The following is a 25,825-nucleotide window of genomic DNA, read 5'->3' as shown; positions in this document are numbered from 1 at the left end:
AAATTGACATTCCCAGAATTCCCTGCCTTACATTTCAAATGTGATACTTTTTTGTTGTTGAAATAACTGTTTCTTCTTAGTTTTTTCTTATCAGTTTTTGTTTTGTATATTAGGGTTGTGTGTTACACCTAATGTTGTTAAATTAATGTTTATTGCATTATTCAGTTTAATGTGTGTTACCATGATGATGTTTAGTGTTTGTGTGAATGATACTGTGCACCTTCTATATACAGGTGCATCTCAATAAATTAGAATGTCGTGGAAAAGTTCATTTATTTCAGTAATTCAACTCAAATTGTGAAACTTGTGTATTAAATAAATTCAATGCACACAGACTGAAGTAGTTTAAGTCTTTGGTTCTTTTAATTGTGATGATTTTGGCTCACATTTAACAAAAACCCACCAATTCACTATCTCAACAAATTAGAATATGGTGACATGCCAATCAGCTAATCAACTCAAAACACCTACAAAGGTTTCCTGAGCCTTCAAAATGGTCTCTCAGTTTGGTTCACTAGGCTACACAATCATGGGGAAGACTGCTGATCTGACAGTTGTCCAGAAGACAATCATTGACACCCTTCACAAGGAGGGTAAGCCACAAACATTCATTGCCAAAGAAGCTGGCTGTTCACAGAGTGCTGTATCCAAGCATGTTAACAGAAAGTTGAGTGGAAGGAAAAAGTGTGGAAGAAAAAGATTTTTAAAAAGTTTAAAGAAAACAACCAACCGAGAGAACCGCAGCCTTATGAGGATTGTCAAGCAAAATCGATCAAAGAATTTGAGAGAACTTCACAAGGAATGGACTGAGGCAGGGGTCAAGGCATCAAGAGCCACCACACACAGACATGTCAAGGAATTTGGCTACAGTTGTCATATTCCTCTTGTTAAGCCACTCCTGAACCACAGACAACAGAGGCGTCTTACCTGGACTAAGGAGAAGAAAAACTGGACTGTTGCCCAGTGGTCCAAAATCCTCTTTTCAGATGAGAGCAAGTTTTGCATTTCATTTGGAAACCAAGGTCCTAGAGTCTAGAGGAAGGGTGGAGAAGCTCATAGCCCAAGTTGCTTAAAGTCCAGTGTTAAGTTTCCACAATCTGTGATGATTTGGGGTGCAATGTCATCTGCGGGTGTTGGTCCATTGTGTTTGTGTTGGTCCAAGTCACTGCACCCGTTTACCCACACACATGCTGAAAATTCAGCTTTGCATCACAGGAATAAATTATAGTTTATAATATATTCAAATAGAAAACAGGTATCTTAAATTGTAAAAATAGTTCACAATATACACAGCCTTTATGAGACTTTGTTCAAAAACATAAAAAAATCTTACCAACCCCAAACTTTTAAACAATAGTATATAATGCTTACGTAAAGCACTGTAAATTAAATATGCTATAGATTTAAACATGCTTTACTTTACTACATAGTAGTTAATTTTTATTGCACTCTTTTACTTGGTTCGATATACACATCAAATAATTTCATTGAGCATTGGAAGCGATGGGTTAAAGAGTATCTATGGGGAAAGTCAATCATAGGGTTACATAAGCGGGGATCAGCGCAGGACCTCGGCCCTGCTGATGCTGAGGCTGTTTCTGAGGGTGAGAGGCAGAGCAAGTCCGGGCAAAGGCGTCCTCAGCAGTGCCTGATAGCAAATTAGGCATTGAGGGAACACGAAATGGAGCGAGAAACGGAGCATGTCAACAAGAGGTCAGCCTGCCATGCTACGTGTGAGGCAACAAAGAGCTGATGAGAGAAAACAAGAAAAAAAGAAAAGAAAAAGAAAGGAACACACACCTGCATTCATTCAGTTCAAGATCTGATTAATCGCAAAATGCTACAGACCGCAAGTGTGTAATCAGTGTCCAAAACCAAATCTGCGGATAAATAAAATCTTTACTTAATCTGCGATCATTAGGGCTATAAATGTACACTTCAGACCAAAATTTCTCAATTTTCTGACTTGCATTTTGTTTCTTTGTTGAATTTTCCTCACATTTAAGAGAATTACCTCATATATTTAACATAATGGATCATCAGATGTTGCTGCATTGGTCATTATATGTAATAAGCAAAATATTGTAATGCAAAATATTTGGTCCAAGTGGGCCAAAGCAAGAAGTAAGTGTGTGTGTGTGTGTGTGTGAGAGGGAGAGTTGAAAAGAAAACAAACAGCATATGGAATACACATCATGCCCGATAAGCATCAGAACCACATTAAGGCTAATGGCAATCGCCGCCTTCTGGTGCAAAATAAACACAAGAACAAATCTCTCCAAAACAAACTTCAGGTCAAAATGTTTACAGATAAAAATGCCAATAATTATATTGTCTAAGCATGGTTAAAACACTACATTTTCTAAATACTGTAGATCACACACACACACACACACACACACACAGACACACAAAAACAATTAATGTTGTTGTTTTTTTCTTATTTTGCTTAGTAAATTAATGCTAATGTTTTATTATTAATTTCACAGTCAAATGTTTTCTATTTGAATTTATTATAAAATGTAATTTATTCCTGTGATGCAAAGCTGAATTTCCAGCATCATTACTCCAGTCTTCAGAGTCACATGATCCTTCAGAAATCATTCTAATATGCTGATTTGCTGCTTAAGAAATATTTCATATTATTATCACAGCTGTGCTGCTTCATATTTTTATGGAAACTGATACTTTTTTTTCTCAGGATTCATTCATGAATGGAAATGTTAAAAGAACCGCATTTATTAGAAATATATTTCTTTTGTAACATCATAAAAATCATGTAGTGGAAATGACATGACTATTTCACGATTTTCAGCCATGCATGAGTCTGATACACTGTTCATATATTGTATTCCTGCTATATGTCAGGACATTAAAAGCATATCCTCCTACAGGTAAATGACTAGAGCAAAGTGCAGTAAATGCTAAAACTACTTGCTCTATATACCAAAGTGTTTATGATTACATTAATGAATTGAAATAATATGATACCAAATATCATCCTTCAAATAGCCTCACCTGCTCTTAAAATAAGGTGGACAGGAGTTAGTTGTCAGGAGTGAGATGTGAAAAGGCTATAATCTCCACAACTGTAAGGTTTTGAGTCAAAGGTTCATTAACATAAATGTGGATTATCTCGACATGTTGTTCAAACAAAAACCCAAATTATGTTACATTTTTGTCAAATGTAAACTGTTAATAATTACTGCTGCCAAAAAAAAAAATTTTTTTTGATTATTTTGTATGTTACTTTTTGGTTACATTGTTGCTGTTTCATTATTTTTTAGCCATTATAATTGCTTCAATGTTAAATTTGACTGAAAAGCCTAAAGTTGGCTGTTTAATTATAGAATTCATTCTGAAAATTTACCCTATATAGTATATAAAGAGCTGTTTTTCTGTCTTTCTGTTTTTTTTTCTTTTTTGAGAAATAAAGGTGGAAATGTTAAAGCCAAAGTCATTTTTAATAGTTTTGTATATACAGTACATACAGTATGTCTATATTGTTTTTATTATTTTTTATTTCAGTTTCAGTTTCAGTTACACTAAATTAAAATAAGAAATGCTTTGGCAACTAGCTGAAATAAAAAGTTTATATATTTATATACATTTTTTTCTGATAACATTTATTTTGTTTCACGTAATGAAAATGTTTTTTTTTTAAAAATGTTTTTAATTTTAGTTTCAGGTTTAGAGTTAAATACCTATAATAAACCTGTAGCTGTGGATTAGCAGCTCCTCTATTATTACGAATCCAGCAGATGTGTTTCCCGATCTCATTCCCCCAGCATTTTCTGTCACAGCTCTACTCGCCCTATAAAGTGATTAAATAACGGTGACTATTCCTCAATGTCACTTTGAGTTAAAGCTCATCACTGCTAAGGTCGTTAAGGGCTTTCAGAGGTCATCTTCTCCACCCTCTCAACCTTCTTTCATCCTACACTCTGGCTTTTCCTCCCTCTTCCCCACCTCCTCCCACTCGTGTTCGCAGAAAAGGACACAATGTTCTTTTCGCTTGTTTGGGGAAACTGCTGAAGTAAATAAATTAGAGGAGTGGAGGATGCCGTCATGATGGCTGACTCCAGGTTTTAGTGGAGGAAAATAAACATGATGTTCATGTGAGGTTAGGCCTGGCCGCAAATCTAAAACAATTATCACACCAGCAGACCGAGAGAGACCGAACGGGAATTAGAATGGTGACCTAATGCGGAGGCTTTATCTGATGTGGGCTTATTATAGACCATAAAAGAAATGTTCCCTTCAAACAGATGCTTGCCCTTCTGTGTCAGGGAACAGACAACCTGACCAAGTGTGTGTGTGTGTGTGTGTGTGTGTGTGTGTGTGATCAGCGGCAGGGTTCGGCTGATCCAGTAACAGTTTGCAGAATGGATAAGAACATTCAGAATTATGACGAGTCACTGCAATAAATAATTCATTTACCATCTATAATACTTAACTGACTGAGACGGATGTATCTTATGAAATGGGTGCACACACATTTTGTTCACTAAATCACCATAACTGGATATTGGATAGAGATTTGTAAAAATCAACATTGTAGAACACATTCACAAAGAACAATAATTACATAAATATTTCAGAGCTAAACATAATTGTATAAATTTATTGTCAGTATAAAAATGACCATGACTTTTCCTGACCTGAAAATCATTATAAAATCAGGAAATATGTTTATATTATATTCAGTAAAATTACATAACTTGATAAGGGTTACATTATTATAGCTTTTTAGTTGTTGGCTTTATTACTTTTATCTGTATGTTTTTATTTAACTACTCTGGTTTTATTTGGTAAATCAATTATTTTACATTTATATTTATTTAATTGTTGTATGTTTGACATTTTTCGTGATTACAATTAGGCTTATATTTTTTTATATCTGACCTTTTTTATTTTAGGTCATTTAAGAAAAACAAAGTACATGTAAGTTAAAGTGCTTTTTATAGATCTTCTGATAAGAAGGAATGGGAGTGCATCAATAAATATGTATTCATGTTATTCATATATTTTATTTCAATTTATTTCAAGGCAAAATTATGACTGATTTTTTTTAGCAGTTTATTTTAGGTTATGTTGTATCATTCTCATTTCAATATAGCAACCTATTTCTGTTTTTATGGCTGATTTTCATTTGAATTAAAAGCATTTTAGCTGGAAACCTGACTATCCAAAATATTTATATTTATTTAATTGATGATTGGTATTTTTAATGATTATATTGCATTTTTGTGTATTTGAGCTTGTCTTTTTTCTGTCAGTTATTTGAGGTAATTTAAGAAAAAAAGTGCATGTAGGTTAAAGTGCTTTTTATAGTTCTTCTAATAACAAGAAGAAACGGTAATACATCGATAAATATGTATTCTTTTTTATTCATATTCAATTTCAACGCACAAAATGACAGCAGCTAATTTGAGCAGTTTACTTTAGATTTATTGTATTGTTCTCATTTCAATATAGGAACCTTTCTGTTTTTATGGCTGGTTTTCATTTTAATTAAAGGAGATATATTATGCCCCTTTTTACAATATGTAATATAAGTCTCTGGTGTCCCCAGAATGTGTCTGTGAAATTTCAGCTCAAAATACTCCACAGATCATTTATTATACACTTCAGACCAAAATTTCTCAATTTTCTGACTTGCATTTTGTTTCTTTGTTGAATTTTCCTCACATTTAAGAGAATTACCTCATATATTTAACATAATGGATCATCAGATGTTGCTGCATTGGTCATTATATGTAATAAGCAAAATATTGTAATGCAAAATATTTGGTCCAAGTGGGCCAAAGCAAGAAGTAAGTGTGTGTGTGTGTGTGTGTGAGAGGGAGAGTTGAAAAGAAAACAAACAGCATATGGAATACACATCATGCCCGATAAGCATCAGAACCACATTAAGGCTAATGGCAATCGCCGCCTTCTGGTGCAAAATAAACACAAGAACAAATCTCTCCAAAACAAACTTCAGGTCAAAATGTTTACAGATAAAAATGCCAATAATTATATTGTCTAAGCATGGTTAAAACACTACATTTTCTAAATACTGTAGATCACACACACACACACACACACACACACAGACACACAAACACAATTAATGTTGTTGTTTTTTTCTTATTTTGCTTAGTAAATTAATGCTAATGTTTTATTATTAATTTCACAGTCAAATGTTTTCTATTTGAATTTATTATAAAATGTAATTTATTCCTGTGATGCAAAGCTGAATTTCCAGCATCATTACTCCAGTCTTCAGAGTCACATGATCCTTCAGAAATCATTCTAATATGCTGATTTGCTGCTTAAGAAATATTTCATATTATTATCACAGCTGTGCTGCTTCATATTTTTATGGAAACTGATACTTTTTTTTCTCAGGATTCATTCATGAATGGAAATGTTAAAAGAACCGCATTTATTAGAAATATATTTCTTTTGTAACATCATAAAAATCATGTAGTGGAAATGACATGACTATTTCACGATTTTCAGCCATGCATGAGTCTGATACACTGTTCATATATTGTATTCCTGCTATATGTCAGGACATTAAAAGCATATCCTCCTACAGGTAAATGACTAGAGCAAAGTGCAGTAAATGCTAAAACTACTTGCTCTATATACCAAAGTGTTTATGATTACATTAATGAATTGAAATAATATGATACCAAATATCATCCTTCAAATAGCCTCACCTGCTCTTAAAATAAGGTGGACAGGAGTTAGTTGTCAGGAGTGAGATGTGAAAAGGCTATAATCTCCACAACTGTAAGGTTTTGAGTCAAAGGTTCATTAACATAAATGTGGATTATCTCGACATGTTGTTCAAACAAAAACCCAAATTATGTTACATTTTTGTCAAATGTAAACTGTTAATAATTACTGCTGCCAAAAAAAAAAATTTTTTTTGATTATTTTGTATGTTACTTTTTGGTTACATTGTTGCTGTTTCATTATTTTTTAGCCATTATAATTGCTTCAATGTTAAATTTGACTGAAAAGCCTAAAGTTGGCTGTTTAATTATAGAATTCATTCTGAAAATTTACCCTATATAGTATATAAAGAGCTGTTTTTCTGTCTTTCTGTTTTTTTTTCTTTTTTGAGAAATAAAGGTGGAAATGTTAAAGCCAAAGTCATTTTTAATAGTTTTGTATATACAGTACATACAGTATGTCTATATTGTTTTTATTATTTTTTATTTCAGTTTCAGTTTCAGTTACACTAAATTAAAATAAGAAATGCTTTGGCAACTAGCTGAAATAAAAAGTTTATATATTTATATACATTTTTTTCTGATAACATTTATTTTGTTTCACGTAATGAAAATGTTTTTTTTTTAAAAATGTTTTTAATTTTAGTTTCAGGTTTAGAGTTAAATACCTATAATAAACCTGTAGCTGTGGATTAGCAGCTCCTCTATTATTACGAATCCAGCAGATGTGTTTCCCGATCTCATTCCCCCAGCATTTTCTGTCACAGCTCTACTCGCCCTATAAAGTGATTAAATAACGGTGACTATTCCTCAATGCCACTTTGAGTTAAAGCTCATCACTGCTAAGGTCGTTAAGGGCTTTCAGAGGTCATCTTCTCCACCCTCTCAACCTTCTTTCATCCTACACTCTGGCTTTTCCTCCCTCTTCCCCACCTCCTCCCACTCGTGTTCGCAGAAAAGGACACAATGTTCTTTTCGCTTGTTTGGGGAAACTGCTGAAGTAAATAAATTAGAGGAGTGGAGGATGCCGTCATGATGGCTGACTCCAGGTTTTAGTGGAGGAAAATAAACATGATGTTCATGTGAGGTTAGGCCTGGCCGCAAATCTAAAACAATTATCACACCAGCAGACCGAGAGAGACCGAACGGGAATTAGAATGGTGACCTAATGCGGAGGCTTTATCTGATGTGGGCTTATTATAGACCATAAAAGAAATGTTCCCTTCAAACAGATGCTTGCCCTTCTGTGTCAGGGAACAGACAACCTGACCAAGTGTGTGTGTGTGTGTGTGTGTGTGTGTGTGTGATCAGCGGCAGGGTTCGGCTGATCCAGTAACAGTTTGCAGAATGGATAAGAACATTCAGAATTATGACGAGTCACTGCAATAAATAATTCATTTACCATCTATAATACTTAACTGACTGAGACGGATGTATCTTATGAAATGGGTGCACACACATTTTGTTCACTAAATCACCATAACTGGATATTGGATAGAGATTTGTAAAAATCAACATTGTAGAACACATTCACAAAGAACAATAATTACATAAATATTTCAGAGCTAAACATAATTGTATAAATTTATTGTCAGTATAAAAATGACCATGACTTTTCCTGACCTGAAAATCATTATAAAATCAGGAAATATGTTTATATTATATTCAGTAAAATTACATAACTTGATAAGGGTTACATTATTATAGCTTTTTAGTTGTTGGCTTTATTACTTTTATCTGTATGTTTTTATTTAACTACTCTGGTTTTATTTGGTAAATCAATTATTTTACATTTATATTTATTTAATTGTTGTATGTTTGACATTTTTCGTGATTACAATTAGGCTTATATTTTTTTATATCTGACCTTTTTTATTTTAGGTCATTTAAGAAAAACAAAGTACATGTAAGTTAAAGTGCTTTTTATAGATCTTCTGATAAGAAGGAATGGGAGTGCATCAATAAATATGTATTCATGTTATTCATATATTTTATTTCAATTTATTTCAAGGCAAAATTATGACTGATTTTTTTTAGCAGTTTATTTTAGGTTATGTTGTATCATTCTCATTTCAATATAGCAACCTATTTCTGTTTTTATGGCTGATTTTCATTTGAATTAAAAGCATTTTAGCTGGAAACCTGACTATCCAAAATATTTATATTTATTTAATTGATGATTGGTATTTTTAATGATTATATTGCATTTTTGTGTATTTGAGCTTGTCTTTTTTCTGTCAGTTATTTGAGGTAATTTAAGAAAAAAAGTGCATGTAGGTTAAAGTGCTTTTTATAGTTCTTCTAATAACAAGAAGAAACGGTAATACATCGATAAATATGTATTCTTTTTTATTCATATTCAATTTCAACGCACAAAATGACAGCAGCTAATTTGAGCAGTTTACTTTAGATTTATTGTATTGTTCTCATTTCAATATAGGAACCTTTCTGTTTTTATGGCTGGTTTTCATTTTAATTAAAAGCCTTGTTAGCTGGAAACCTGACTATCCAAATGTAACATTTTAAGCCTAAACATTTCAAATTCATCCCTGATTAATTGGCCTGTTTTTGTGGTTATTCCCCAAGCCACAATCTTGCCCTCTTCAGATAAAGAGCTAAACTGCTGTCCGATCTCCAAAAATGGGACAAATGAGCATCAAAGCTACAATCAAGAGTTGCTTTCTGAATACCTGACATCATGTAATATTACAGCTCCATCTAGTGGCATTCTGCAAAACATAATTCCTAAATAGGCAGAATATCTTGTTATGTAGTGACTGCCTTCATTGTTAACTTTGCTCATTATTTAAGAGTTTGTAATGAGGATGAGCTGACTCTAGAGCAGAAACACGGTCTCTTACCTTGGTCTGAAAGCAGCAGTAGAGTTGGGTCAAGTAAGGGTGTTTTCTGGCCAGTGCTAGAATGCGTTTCTCAGTCATAGTGCAGTCCACATCATCGTCCTGCAGGATGACGTCTTTCTTCAACACTTTCACCGCATACACCTCATCAGTGCCTCTTAACTCTGCCAGCATCACCTGTACAGAAGACAACCAGGCCTTTATAACAAACGACACCAAACTATATTCACACTGCTGACAGGAAACAAAACTGGTACTTAAAGGGATAGTTTCTGACCCTTGGAACGACATGAGAGAGCTTTCTGACCCTCCATAGGCAGCAACGCAACTGAAACGTTTTATGGCCCAAAAAGATAGTAAGGACATCGTTAAAATAGTCCATGTGGCAACAGTGGTTCAACCGTAATTTTATGAAGCTACTTGAGAAGAAGATATGATGAAAACCGAAAATATAAAAATGAAACTGATTCAAAATGTTGAAAACTATAATAGTATATCAATGAAACTAAAATAAACACACATACTACTAATATAATTGGACTGACAAATGGCAGTTACAGCAGAAATCGCTGACAAAAGTAATTTTTTCTTTTCTTTGCACAAAAAAGTATTTTTGTAGCTTCATAACATTACGGTTGAACCACTGATGTCACATGGACTATTTTAACGATGTCCTTACTACCTTTCTCAGCCTTGAACGTGGTAGTTACATTGCTGTCTATGGAGGGTCAGAAATCTCTCGGATTTCATCAAAAATATCTTCATTTGTGCTCTGAAGATTAACGAAGGTTTTGCGGGTTTGGAACGACATGAGGGTGAGTAATTAATGACAAAATTTAAATTTTTGGGTGAACTATCCCTTTAATGCAGAAAATAGAGGGCAGAATTGCACAGAGCTCCACCTTGCCAAAGCTGCCTTTCCCGAGCACTTTGATGAAGGAGAACTCTTCCAGCGTCATCCTTTTGGTCTGGAGCGTCTTCACCTCTCCGTTCTCTCTGGCCTCCCCTGTCTCCTCTGACAGGCCCTCGGTCAGAGAGGAGGACGAGGCTGGCTTCAGCTCTTCGCCACGATGGTCAAACGAAAGTGCCTTTCTGATGTTCTCCAGGTCCTTTAAATCTGCAGATCACAAAACAAGAAGTGAAAAATCGCATTACACACTATGAGACCCCATATTGAGTCACATTTTTCTCCTCCTTCAGTTGTAAAATCAACCAAAAAATATGTTTACTGTAATGCATGTAATAAAAAAAGTGTAAAAGTACAGCACCAGTTTTGAAAGTGTGATTTCTTTATGCTGTTATTTAGCAAGGATGCATTAAATTGACCCAAAGTGACAGTAAAGACATTTGTAATATTACAAAAGATTTCTATTTCAAATAAACGCTGTTATTTTGGAACTTTCCATTACAAAAATATATTACGAAGCATAGCCGTTTTCAACTTTAATAATAATATGAGATGTTTTTTGAGCAGCAAATCAGCATATCAGAATGATTTCTGAAGATGTGACACTAAAGACTGGAGTAATGAAAATTTAGCTTTGACATCACAGGAAAAAAATACATTTTAAAATATATTACAATATACAAACACTTACTTAAAACTAATAATATTACACAATATTAAAATTGTTACTGTATTTTTGATCAAATTACAGCAATACAGCCTTGGCTGCTTGACTTCTTTCAAAACATAAAAAAGAAAATCTTACCTATTCTAAATTTTTGAAATATAATGTACAGCCACTGACTAGTGCGAAAAAACTACTTACTAACCGCGCCTGTCCAAAGTTACTGTATATAGCCATGTGATGAATATCAGATCAGAAATCACATATCTGTAAAGCACTGGTTGTCAAACCATGACATTTTTCATCCACTGAACACAAAATTAGAATTTTTGCCAAATATCTCAGCGGTTCATTTCCATATAACAAAGTGAATGATATGCTGTCAAGCTCCAAAATGATAATAAAGCATCATATCATAGAAGTAGTAGCTTTTAAACAGAATATGTCTGTTTTAGACCATTGGCCAGCTGATTTGATTAAAAATTCAGTTTGTTTGTCATACAAAGCCACTGCATGACAAAATACAAGCTTCACATTTTGGTACAAAGACCCCATAGAATTCCACATTAAGTTCATTATATTTTTAAAAGCATACCAAAACTAATAATTCAGCCATCATTTACTCACCCTCATGTCATTCCAAACCTGTTTGAGTTTCTTTGTTCTGCTGAACACAAGAGCAGATATTTTCAAGAAATGACTTTGAATTGAATTCCCATTGACTTCCACCCTTTGGACAAAAAATGCAATGGAAGTCAATGGGAACCAAATCTGTTTTCTAACTAACTTTATACATCATCTATTATGTTTCGCAGAAGAAAGTCAGTCTTACAGGTTTAGAATTGACATGAGGGTGAGTAAATGACAGAATTTTCATTTTTGTTTGGACTATCACTTTAAGGACAAGTCAAGATTATTGTATTTAACCCAAGAGTCATCTGCAGAGCTCCGAGTGTGTGTTTACCCTGGTCACATGGTGATGTGGGAGCAGATTTGGATCGATCCTCTTCTGACTGCGGGGATATGGGTAAGGGCTGCGGATCTGGACCCTGAGAGATCTGTGTTAAAAACAGGAACAAATCATCTTCATCATTCAATCATCATTATGTTTCAGGAGGCCTAATCAGGTACCTAAGTGCTGCTCGCTGTAAAGGCCATTATGTCATTAGTAATCATCAGAGTGTATTTCCTATTATCTACAGCTGCATGGAGGAGGCTTTTGACTTCTCAGTCTCACCTTTTTTCTCCTCTGGACACTGCCGGAGAGTTTATCTGGAGTGACTCCGAGGTCAGACAGCACCTTAGCGATGCCCCGGGCGTCCACCCCACAGTTAGGAGCTACATTACTTTCACAACGCTTGTGCACATTCATCTTACAAACTGAGGACAGAAAAATGAAGCGAGAAGGCATGAGAACTTACAGTGTATTTCAATGCATGTCAGTGTGAGTATGTTTGAAACTTGGAAGATTCAGGGTTAAAGCAGGGATATTATAGTTAACTAAAACCAAACCTATAGTGCTTTGTTATTTGTTATTGTTAACTTTGCTACTATAGTGCTAATTTTATTTCAAGTAACTTTTTTCTTTTTTATATATATATATATATATATATATATAATGTATATATTTATACATTTTAAAAACAGAACTGAACTGAAATAAAATAAAGTATATATTAAAAAACTTAAACTTATTTCAGATAATTGCCAAGATAACATTTCCCATTTTCATTTAAGGCTGCTTTACTAAAATAACTAAAACTACTAAAATTGGAAAAAACATTTTTTAACAATTTTAAAAAAATAATAAAAAGGACGAAACCACACATTAAACTACTAAAATTTGTATAAAAATTAAAACGAAAACAAAAATTATAAAACCAAATTTAAAATAATAATAAAAACTGCTGAAAAATAAAAAAATCCAAATTATACTAAAATAACACTGGGTTATATTTCTGGGCATATTACCATTTTTTTAAATTAATATATTAAATAATAAACTATAAGACTAATGGGCAGTTTTACACAAGCACTCAAAAATACAGCCGACAAAAATATTTTAAAGAAACGTGCACTGACCACAGAAAATTCTATACAAATTCCATGAAATTATCAACTAATTTCAATTTCCCTGATATTTCAAGCTTTTCCTGGGAGAGCACTTTAACTACATTTCCCAGAATGCCGCTCTCACCTTTGCACTGAAGCCCTTGCCTCAGCAGGCCCCACAGTAATGAGCCACAGTGGTCACAGAAGGTCAGGACTTTGTAGTTGTGAATTCTGAATTTATGAGGCATATTGACGCTGAAGCGCTGAGATCCCACCTGTAGGGGACGATAGAGGATCAGGAAGACGTTTATGCAGCATTAGCAAGCATTTTAAAACAAGTGAAGCTGTTCACTTCAGATCCCCCCCCCCCAAATAAAATAAAATAAATATTATAATCTTACAATTGTGGGTATTAACACCCATGTGATAAAGACTACACAGTAATGTTGTTTATAACAGTAAAAACATGGTATAATTTTTCACACCAGTTCAGGTGTTGCTCTTTAGCTCATGAGATTTAATGGATATTTCCTAATATTGAAAATAATAAAGAAAAAAATACATTGTTTAAAATGTATGTGGATAGCACATGTAACTCTAGGATAAATTTGATGAGAAATATTTAGTTTACAAACCCAATTCCAAAAAAGTTGGGACACTGTACAAATTTGTCTAAACTGTTGAACAAAACATATGACATGGAGAAATATGGTATTTGCCTACCTTGGCACTGATACCCTTGCTTTCCTAATACACCCCTGTGAAGAGAAGCAAGAGAGATCAGTTCTCCTGTATGTTTTTGAACATGAGGAAAGAGTCTCTCTGTGATGTAAATATGAAGACACTGTGATTTGTCACCAAATGTAAGAGAGAGAGCGAGAGAGAGAGCGTCATGCATAAACGTACTGTAGCATGGTACATATTCCACTGAGGAAAGTTTGTCTTTTGAACTGACAATTTCAAGTTATTAGTCATCTAATGAATAGCTTTGTTTGCCTCATCCAATTTTTACTTGCATTTGGTGTTTGCAAGTGACCTTGAAAAAGGTGCTCTTCCTACTTTATCATTATAGACATTATGCTAATACTTTAAATATATTTTCATTTGTTAACATATAGTCAACTACATTCAGTAGTATGACATAACAATGAACCTTAATTTTACAGCATTATCAGCATTTTAAAATTTGTAAAAAAAAAAAAGTTGTATCTGTTAACGTTAGCAATTGCATTTTATTGACAAAGTGTTTCCAACTTGATTATGCAAAATGGAATGTACTCAACCTCAGGTCATCCAAGATGTAGATGAATTTGTTTCCTCATCCCATTCCCAACAGATTTGGAGAAATTTAGCCTTACATCACTTGATAACCAATGGATCCTCTGCAGTGAATGGGTGCCGTCAGAATGAGAGTCCAAACAGCTGATAAAAAAAATCACAATAATCCACAAGTAATGCACACCACTCCAGTCCATCAGTTAACATCTTTTGGAAAAAAAAAAGCTGCATGTTTCCAAATTCATCATTAAGGCATTTTTACTTGAAATCATGTATTTTGTGGAACAGTTCATCAAAAAATACAACAACTGTTATTATTTACGCAGAATACGCACATGCATGATGTTATTTTATTCTGTGGAAAACAGAACTTTGAAGAATAATGCACGAGTCATCATGGTGACGTTAGATAAATGGCTGCATTCACTTTGAACTGTTGGTGTATGGAAAAGTGCTACATGATGAGGATGACGTTTCACATGTGTTTTGTTGCTTTTGATTTAGAGTAGCTAACATTTTTACGAGCTAACAAATTGTCTAAACTGTTGAACAAAACATATGACATGGAGAAATAAAAAAAAAAAGCTGCATGTTTCCAAATTCATCATTAAGGCATTTTTACTTGAAATCATGTATTTTGTCCAAAATATGATTCCATAATCCATAGTGATGCCTCCTCCAGTGAAAAGGTCTACCCCCGTTGTCCTCTCACATCAAAATCCACCAACATATTAGTTCAGAACTATAGTTTGGACTGTTTCCACTTTCCACTTGTGCTTGATATGTGCATATTTCTCTCATGATTCAGATGAGACGACTTTTTCACTGGTGAAAGCAATATTAATGAGAGAGGACTTGTATTTTAGCCAGTTTAAAAATGATGGATTTGTTTTTTACAAACACACAGCTTTTCACTTCACAAGACATGAACTGATGGACTGGAGTGGTGTGGATGACTTGTGGATTATTGTGATGTTTTTATCAGCTGTTTGGACTCTCATTCTGACGGCACCCATTCACTGCAGAGGATCCATTGCTGAGCAAGTGATGCAGTGCTACATTTCTCCATATCTTTTCAAATGAATAAACTAAGTCATCTACTTCTTGGATGGCCTGAGGGTGAGTACATTTTTAGGAAATATCCTTTTTTGGGTGAACCTTTAATTAATTGTAGATTTCGTGATGTGTGTGTTGTTATTCACTGCTCGTCTTTCAGTTTTAGTCCCACACATCAGCTCTGCACCTTATTTTTTAAAACAGCCATATTCCTCTGTTCTCTAGAGAGGCGGGACACAGCGTGCCTGTGCATGGCGGTGTTCTTGCGCAGTGTGGAGGAGGCCAGACGCACTCAATACGCTCATATTGTTGCTCTGAGCCTCAGGGCTTTTCCTGTAGTTACCATGGAAATGCAGCCCACTGAGGGTAAACCACCCGTGAGGAGGGACAGTGTACACTGGTTATGTCATTGTCAAAACTCAGATGCAGATTTACCAACGCACACAGCTGTACAAACAGCACGCTACAGGGCTGTAAATACCAGGCGACGGCCACTGCGGGACTCACCAGATGAAGTCACGGCAGTGCGAGCAGTAGGTGGGCTGTCTCAGGTAGGTGGCCATGAACTTGTGTCCGTTGACTTGATGCACCCTCCTCCGGACGGCTCCCTGCCTTTTCCTGGGACGCATGCGTTCACGAAACACGCGCTCCTCATTCTCACAGCTTCCTGCTGCAAAAACACACACAAATGCACATTCTCAACCATTATTCAATATATTACATTACATTTACATTTAGTCATTTAGCAGATGCTTTTATCCAAAGCGACTTACAAATGAGGACAATGGAAGCAATCAAAATCAACAAAAGAGCAATGATATGCAAGTGCTATAACGAGTCTAAGTTAAACTAACGCAATACACGTAGCAAGATTTTTTTTAACAACAAAATAAATAAAAAGAAAACAAATAGAATAGAAAAAGAATAGAGCAAGCTAGTGTTAGAGCCCTTTTTTGCTTTTTGTTCATTGTATAATAAATAAAAGAAAACAAATAGAATACAAAAAGAATAGAGAAGCTAGTTTTAGTGTTTTTTTATAAAACAAGCACTTAGTAAATGAATAGAGTGCAAGTCTAAAAGGGGCAAGTTTTTTAAAGAATAGAATTAGAATAGAATATTACTCAACATTGTGCACTCACTCACTCACTCACTCGGGTGCAAAATTTTCCACTATTATAAATGGTGCTTTTGAGAGATGTTTAAAATGGTTCAGTTACACTTTACAATAAGACCTAATTTTGTTAATATTAGTTAAAGTATTAACCAACTCAACATATTTTACAGCATGTAATAAAATGTATTAGTAAATGCTGAGATTAACATCAGCTAAGAAATAATTAATGCTTTATAAGTATTGTTCATTGTTAGTTCATGTCAATTAATGTCAAAAACTATAAGCTTATTGTAATGGTTACTAATGATTCAAATGAGATGAAGTAAGACTGGGTGATATGGACAAAATATTATCGTAATACATATATTTTTTCATATCATGCAATACACAATATTAATTTTATATCACTAATGGGGAAAAATGCATTCCACATGTTTTTAGACCTCAAGAATGAATGAACTTTTATACATTTTAATTTTGGGCCCCATGAAATTTATTTTATTTTATTTTATTTTTCTGAAATTCTGTATGATTCAAGACAAATGTATCAACAAAAATGGTGTCTAATGAAATTAATTTATAAAATGTTAAGAACTGAAACATTCTCTTACAACGAGATCAAATTAAGATATAATTTACAACAAAACATTACATTTCTGTTTTTGACAATTAAGGTGCTGCTCCTCAAAATTAACGAAATGAATGAAAAATTCCTCAAAAAAGACTATTATTAATCTGAAATGTATTTTTTTAACCAAACTTTTATTTTGTTGGGTTATCATGAAGATCATTCAGTTTCTGTGTGTATATAATATGACAATATAGATTTATCAAATGAAACCATGAAATGCTCATGATGTAACTCTCAGAGCAGCTCTGGAGATGAAGTGCATGTGTTCATGTCCTCACATATTGAGACGACAGATGCTGAAAACACCACATGCATTTCTATTTTTGACAAATAAGGTCCTGCACCTCAAAACATGTATACATGTATGAATCATACATGTTACGATCATTTAGTTTCTGTGTGTATATAATATGACAATAGTTTTTATCCACACATATTGAGACGACAGATGCTGAAAACACGATTAATCATGACAAACATACCTGTGAAAGAGTATTTGTTACCATATATAGAAAACCATGTGAGCAGTATTTGTCAGTATACAACAAGTAAAGTAAACAACAAAAACTAAAGAACAGCATGCAGAAAATATGCCTACTACCTGACATCACTCAACTACATGTCCTAAGAAAAAACACCAGTCTCTCCTAGACGCTATTGTTGAGAAGGCCGGTTGGTTTTCTTCCGACCTTATAGTACATACAGTATAAGGGAACAGTTCACTCAAAAATTACTTTGTTATAATTTTCTCACCATATGTCAGATTAAATACAAATATTTAATTTTTGAGCAAACTAATCCATTAGCTGTGTGTACAACTTGTGTCCGTTGACTTGATGCACCCTCCTCCGGACGGCTCCCTGCCTTTTCCTGGGACGCATGCGTTCACGAAACACGCGCTCCTCATTCTCACAGCTTCCTGCTGCAAAAACACACACAAATGCACATTCTCAACCATTATTCAATATATTACATTACATTTACATTTAGTCATTTAGCAGATGCTTTTATCCAAAGCGACTTACAAATGAGGACAATGGAAGCAATCAAAATCAACAAAAGAGCAATGATATGCAAGTGCTATAACGAGTCTAAGTTAAACTAACGCAATACACGTAGCAAGATTTTTTTTAACAACAAAATAAATAAAAAGAAAACAAATAGAATAGAAAAAGAATAGAGCAAGCTAGTGTTAGAGCCCTTTTTTGCTTTTTGTTCATTGTATAATAAATAAAAGAAAACAAATAGAATACAAAAAGAATAGAGAAGCTAGTTTTAGTGTTTTTTTATAAAACAAGCACTTAGTAAATGAATAGAGTGCAAGTCTAAAAGGGGCAAGTTTTTTAAAGAATAGAATTAGAATAGAATATTACTCAACATTGTGCACTCACTCACTCACTCACTCGGGTGCAAAATTTTCCACTATTATAAATGGTGCTTTTGAGAGATGTTTAAAATGGTTCAGTTACACTTTACAATAAGACCTAATTTTGTTAATATTAGTTAAAGTATTAACCAACTCAACATATTTTACAGCATGTAATAAAATGTATTAGTAAATGCTGAGATTAACATCAGCTAAGAAATAATTAATGCTTTATAAGTATTGTTCATTGTTAGTTCATGTCAATTAATGTCAAAAACTATAAGCTTATTGTAATGGTTACTAATGATTCAAATGAGATGAAGTAAGACTGGGTGATATGGACAAAATATTATCGTAATACATATATTTTTTCATATCATGCAATACACAATATTAATTTTATATCACTAATGGGGAAAAATGCATTCCACATGTTTTTAGACCTCAAGAATGAATGAACTTTTATACATTTTAATTTTGGGCCCCATGAAATTTATTTTATTTTATTTTATTTTTCTGAAATTCTGTATGATTCAAGACAAATGTATCAACAAAAATGGTGTCTAATGAAATTAATTTATAAAATGTTAAGAACTGAAACATTCTCTTACAACGAGATCAAATTAAGATATAATTTACAACAAAACATTACATTTCTGTTTTTGACAATTAAGGTGCTGCTCCTCAAAATTAACGAAATGAATGAAAAATTCCTCAAAAAAGACTATTATTAATCTGAAATGTATTTTTTTAACCAAACTTTTATTTTGTTGGGTTATCATGAAGATCATTCAGTTTCTGTGTGTATATAATATGACAATATAGATTTATCAAATGAAACCATGAAATGCTCATGATGTAACTCTCAGAGCAGCTCTGGAGATGAAGTGCATGTGTTCATGTCCTCACATATTGAGACGACAGATGCTGAAAACACCACATGCATTTCTATTTTTGACAAATAAGGTCCTGCACCTCAAAACATGTATACATGTATGAATCATACATGTTACGATCATTTAGTTTCTGTGTGTATATAATATGACAATAGTTTTTATCCACACATATTGAGACGACAGATGCTGAAAACACGATTAATCATGACAAACATACCTGTGAAAGAGTATTTGTTACCATATATAGAAAACCATGTGAGCAGTATTTGTCAGTATACAACAAGTAAAGTAAACAACAAAAACTAAAGAACAGCATGCAGAAAATATGCCTACTACCTGACATCACTCAACTACATGTCCTAAGAAAAAACACCAGTCTCTCCTAGACGCTATTGTTGAGAAGGCCGGTTGGTTTTCTTCCGACCTTATAGTACATACAGTATAAGGGAACAGTTCACTCAAAAATTACTTTGTTATAATTTTCTCACCATATGTCAGATTAAATACAAATATTTAATTTTTGAGCAAACTAATCCATTAGCTGTGTGTACATCTGTTTGAGTGTTATGAGGGGCCATGCAGAGGCAGTGATCAATAAACCGGGGGGCACGACTGTGACAAAGGCACCATATTGAAGAAATGTCAGACGCTTTCACTAGGAAAGGAAACAAGGCCACAGGGGAGGAACTGCACTCTTTCTCTCTCTTCTTTTCCTTCTCTCTGTGGAGGATAAGAACTGTGATCACTCCTGAGTATTCCCTTATGTCAATGTATCCGTCTGCTGCAATCACACTTCTCAGCCCTGAGAGAAAGAGAAGGAGAGACGCTGGGCTCCGACTCACAAAACGACAACGCAAGTTGTGCCAAACTGGCAGGCCGACGGTCATCTCCTGTTATTAATAAAGCCATTGTATATGTTTTTTGAAAGCTCTTGCTATTTTGCCAGCAGAAAAAGAAACTGAGCTGGACACTGTGGCACAGAGCAAAAACTAGCTAGAAGAGAAGATGAAGGAGAACAGGCCTCTACCGTTCTGACTAAACAATTAGCGATCAAAAATGATGAACATAATAATTATTGTAACCCTTTAAAATCTTAATGTTTATTTTTATATTGCTTCCAATAACCATGTGTCGCGGTACTTTTGTGAATGTGCCTTGAAGACTGACAAGGAAGAGAAGAAATTGTTGAATGAAGTTGTTTTTCTGTTTTACTCTCGGAGCTTAATAAAATTAAGGTTGAACCACTGATGGACTATTTTAACAACGTACCTTTCTGGAACATTTCAGTTGCATTGCTGTCTATGGAAGCTCAGAAAGCTCTCGGATTTCCTCAAAAATATCTTAATTTGTGTCTTATGGGTTTGGAACGACAAGAGGGTGATTAATTAATGACAGAATTTAAATTTTTGGGCGAACGATCCTTTTAAGTCACCTTTTCAGACCATTAGTCAACAATAATATTCAGAAAAAAGAAACAGCTGATTGCTCTCTAAAAGACTAAAAGTCACGTATTATCTGTGCTCTGTGATTAACCCATCCATTTACAGCAGTCTGACCCATTTAGACTGATTTACCATCCTGTTGTGAGCGTGAAAGGTGCATTATCCCATTGACAGGAATATTAGCCAATCATACTGATCAAGAGAACATTATAGGCAGGCATTATTGCATTGACTAGTGAACCGGCCAATCATAGTGAGACGGAGGCACTGCCTCCACCTCTTGTGCAATTTTCACCAATATTTGGACCATCCCGACCAGCCCAACCCTCCTAAATTTAGGGCCATTATCATTCATTTCCTATGGTCGGTCTATTTTGACCACAAACAACCAAGGTGTGATTTTTGTTTATGCCTTATTAAATGAAGTCCAGTGTTCTGTTTGTTCATATCGGCAAAAACTCCTCAAAATATTTAATTGGGTGAGCAAAGTTAACATTTAGGGGAATCTGATTACTTTTAGTAAGTGCTCTTATGTGATGTTAATAATCTCTAATAATTAAGTTCAGTAGACATACAGTTTCTTCTGAATTTTTTTTGTATATTCTTTAGCTAGTAACCTGAGTCCATGTGGATTAAAATACAGTCATATTTACATAACTGTAGAATAACTATATATACAGTTAATGTTTACTAGGAAATGTTTCATCTGGGATTACATAACTGACAATATATAAAGCCACACATGACTTCTACTTTCTATTGTATATCAAACTACATACAGTACACAGACAAAGAAAAACAATCTGTTTTTTAAATCAAATTCCATGCTGATCTCTCATTGGTCAAAAATAACAGGTAGTCCCACACAACTGGACGGGTTGAGAGACACTTTTAACACTTTTTTTGGGAAATAAACCCATATCAAACTAAAGTATTTGAATATTAAAGAGTGACACGATTCATGTTTAAAAACACTGTGCAGTGAGTTTGAGTCTAAATGATTAATATATGTGCAGCGGTTTCAGGGCTGGCCATGTTCTAATCACCATCTAAGGACAATGGACCAGCGGCGTCTGTCTAGTCTCACAGGAGACTGAAGTGAGTCGCTCTCATATGTATCACCCACATCCTCCTCCCTGCTGAGGGACAGAGAGAGAGAGAGAAAAGAAACAGATGTGGTGGCTCATACTATCTCAGTAGGATATGGCTGGTCATTTATCAGCTCTCACTCATTAACACTCAGTGAGGGTGAGAAGAGCTCGGCACACATTCAGCAAACCATAATCCATCACAGACAAACTACTGCCACCAGATGATTTAAGATTTAAGATCATATAAAATCAGATTTCCCCTCTTAAAGAAACATGTGAAAATTAAAGTTCTGTCATCATTTATTCACCATCATGTCCAAACGTATATGTGGATGTTTTTCAATGAAAATCAAAATAGCAAAAATATCATTCAGTCACATCAGGATCTTGAGGGACTTTTTTTTCTTCAGAATTTTGTGGACCAAAATAAATGAATTTACTGAGGCTTTTTAAAATTTATTTATAAATAGTATTAATGACAGTAGGAGTAGTTAGTATTTTTGTGTTTAACTACTGAAATCAATTGTGGTCCTGTTTTGTTATTAATTTCCCTCCCTCAGGTTAACATTTTGTCTTAGAAAACTTGCATGAGACAAAAATAATAATAAAAAGCTGAATTTGCATTGATCGAAAGATCACACAGAAATAACAGCATGCAGGTTTGGAAAATAATGTAAATAATGACAGAATTTATATTTTTGGGTGAACTATCCCAAAAACTATCCCATTCGTAACCTGGAGACGTTTTCCTTTGCTAAAGTAAGGAAACTTTGCTTCTTTTGCTACTATAAACAAACTCACGAGACTAGCATATCTCAGAGGCACGCGCGCTGCGCATACATCTGCCGGAATGGCTTCCACGTATGATAGATAACGGAAGTGAGAGAAAAGTGTTTATTACGTTTGTAATATGGATATTGTTCTTCAGAATACTATTTTCTGCACAAAAGCGCATGGATTTGCTACAGGAGGCCTTTATTCACCGCCCCCCGGAGCCGTGTAAGGCACGTTTTATTATGGATGCATGAGCTTTATTTGACGACTTGTGGACTGTTCAACAGCAACACCCGCTGACTGCAATGATAGAGCTTGGAATAGCCAGGACCATTTTTAATATATAACTCCGACTGGATTCATCTGAAAAAAGAAAGTCATATACACCTAGGATGCTTCGAGGGTGAGTAAAACACAGTCTAATTTTCATTTTTGGGTGAACTAACCCTTTAAGAGTCAAACTTGAAAATCAGCTCTGCCTGAATTTTGCATTTAACAATTTCATTTAACAGGTTTCAGGATATTGGCTGTAGTTTAAAATCTGGTTTGTACTACAGCCTTATATAGTCAGAACTCACAGATCAACAGATTGCTTTGTGCAGTAAAAAGAAAATCCCCTCTGTCTCTTGATTTCATCAGTCAATTTCTGATAGATTTTTTATTTTTTTTTACTTAAAAATATAAAGTGATGGGTGACTCAAACAATGACCCTGTCATTATTTACTCACTCTCATGTTGTTCCAAACCTTCAGCAGAACAAAAAAGATGATATTACCACAAAAAAAGTTTGATTTGGATAATTACCTAAAGGTAAAAAATGAGTTTAAAAAAAAGGACAGTGAAAAGTTTTACTTTCACTCAAGTTTTTGTACACAGTACCCATGCTTTAACATGTGTAATTTCTCAGAACTTTAGCACATTTTTTTAAAGATTTAGTTAGGTTTCAAACCTGATTCAATTGATCAGTTTATCATTCAAGTTATTAGCATCAGCTAAACTGTGCACATGCATTTTAAACACTTTTGTCATGTTCTTGCTTCATCCATGTTATAAATGCATTTCGTTTAATGAGTGGGGTCTTCTAGCATATTTACTATAACTTCTCAGTTAATGTCAATAAATCTACGTCCTTGCAAGATGGGAACTAACTTTCTGTTTAAAGTAAAAAATAACACAATAAAAATGGGTTGAGGACAACAGTGGTGGAGAGTGAGAGTTTTTCTGGCAACAAAACACTCCATCCAGATGCACATTGATGACATTTGTTCTAGCTTTGATGCTTGGCCGCAGCTCCCGGTACGCCAGTGCGACAGTAAAGTTTTCCTAGGCGTGTGGCTCTGAAAAGCTAGTTTTATAAAGTACAGTCAGAGGATGGTTTTGTAAAGGACAGCTGTATGAAGGAGATTCATATTTTCTGACCTCATCTTCCATAGTGTTTTGTGAGTTTCTATGACAAACAGAGCTATTGATGTAAAAAGAGTTGTATTAAAGCGCAGAAGACAGGTAGTTAGCTAACTAGTCATCTGGCATGAAGGTTATTAGTTCAATTTGACAGTAACAAGATGCACACATTGGGGACTAAAGATGGCCTTAAGTTCCCTTGTGAAAAAGAAGTACGCTTTGGCATACTTTTAAAGAGAGTAACGATTACAGAAATAACATACTTTAAAAGAACATACTTAAGTGTGAACTGAATGTAATGTTTTTGGACACTTAATTGCATGGTATTTACAATTAAATGTAAATGTATTATAGTTTAAATTCATATTAAATGCAATTGTTGAACTTGCTTTTTTGACCCACTTAAGAAGGACTTAAGTATATCTTTATGTAATTTCATAATCGATATATAATTTTAGGCTTCTCCAACATAGGCTCATTGGGAAAAAAACACATGCCTCTACTGTCCCAAATATTATCTTATGACCTCAAAACACTTTTACCATAGTGCATGATTTGTAAACTAATACAAAAGCATATGCAACTCCATATGTATGGCTTTTCTGATTAAGTAAACTTGCCCATTAGCTCACCTGGTACAGCATTGTAGAACTAGTAGAAGTAAACTAAAATGTTATGGTTGCTTCAGCAAATGTGTTTTTATGCCTTGTTTGCTTTTGTTAACACTATTGGTTAGGTTTACTAGGTGACATTTATGGTAAAATACCGGCAGCTGTGGTTGCCAGAACTTCACCGTAAAAAATATGGTAGCAACATTTTAGGTTCCCTTTCATGGGAACTTCGAACTGCGTCCTCTAGGGGTCGCTATGGGGAATGCCTCGTCGTGACCCGTGTCTGAAGCATACATTGAAAAAACACCAACAACACATTGGCCGGCGACAGCCATGACGTCACTACCGGTGCGACTATAGTATAAATAGGCACCGGGAGAACACATCATCCTCTTCTTCGTCTTCATTTACTGTTTTGTTTGAAGCGAACTCTATTCATATCATTATGGCGAGTACTAGCAAAGCGTTTAGAGGATGTGTACATCCGTGTTGTCGTTGTTTAACATCTGATGACACACATGATCTATGCGTTATTTGTTTGGGCGAAGAGCACGCATGCGATGTTTCCGAGGGGGCAATCGGCGTGCACTGCGAGCGTTTTTCCAATGAAAAATCTCCGCTCTCATTTGTCTCTCTTTTTTTCGAGGAAAGAGGAGCAGCCATCCGCTTCCCGCGATACAGGACCCGCCGCTGCTGAGGCACGGAGGAGAATGAGCTTGTGGGGATCGCAGGTGGATCTGGCCGATGAGTTTGAAGAGGGGTTTTCCCTCTTGCGATCGTCGGCTGTGGACGAGAGTGAGCCGCTGGAGGATGATGTTATTTCATTAACATTGTCTGATCCAGGGGCCATTGCTCTGCTGGGTTCGGCCCAGCAAAAGCAGGAAATGTCTGAGGAGGGCAAAGAAGCTGAGGTTGAGCCTTCCCAATCCTCCTGCCCTGCGTATGATGAGCTTTTG

The 25,825-nt window shown here is 34.6% G+C and overlaps 1 protein-coding gene across 1 annotated transcript in view; it reads right to left on the bottom strand.

Moving 5' to 3' along the window:
- LOC107586499 (protein kinase C epsilon type-like) overlaps positions 1–25,825 on the bottom strand; it is a 101,199-nt gene that overhangs the window by 33,943 nt on the left and 41,431 nt on the right. The window contains exons 4-10 of the mRNA XM_016273893.1: positions 16,051–16,206; positions 15,843–15,903; positions 13,355–13,484; positions 12,395–12,537; positions 12,122–12,215; positions 10,489–10,703; positions 9,590–9,763 (exon numbers count right to left, since the gene is read on the bottom strand). Of these exons, the coding sequence (XP_016129379.1) occupies positions 9,590–9,763; positions 10,489–10,703; positions 12,122–12,215; positions 12,395–12,537; positions 13,355–13,484; positions 15,843–15,903; positions 16,051–16,206 (973 nt within the window). The remainder of the gene's footprint in view (positions 1–9,589; positions 9,764–10,488; positions 10,704–12,121; positions 12,216–12,394; positions 12,538–13,354; positions 13,485–15,842; positions 15,904–16,050; positions 16,207–25,825) is intronic.

The sequence above is a fragment of the Sinocyclocheilus grahami genome, unplaced genomic scaffold (assembly GCF_001515645.1).
Source record: "Sinocyclocheilus grahami isolate Dianchi unplaced genomic scaffold, SAMN03320097.WGS_v1.1 scaffold82.1, whole genome shotgun sequence".
Classification (NCBI taxonomy): domain Eukaryota; kingdom Metazoa; phylum Chordata; class Actinopteri; order Cypriniformes; family Cyprinidae; genus Sinocyclocheilus; species Sinocyclocheilus grahami.
This window is presented reverse-complemented; position numbering and strand designations above follow the sequence as displayed.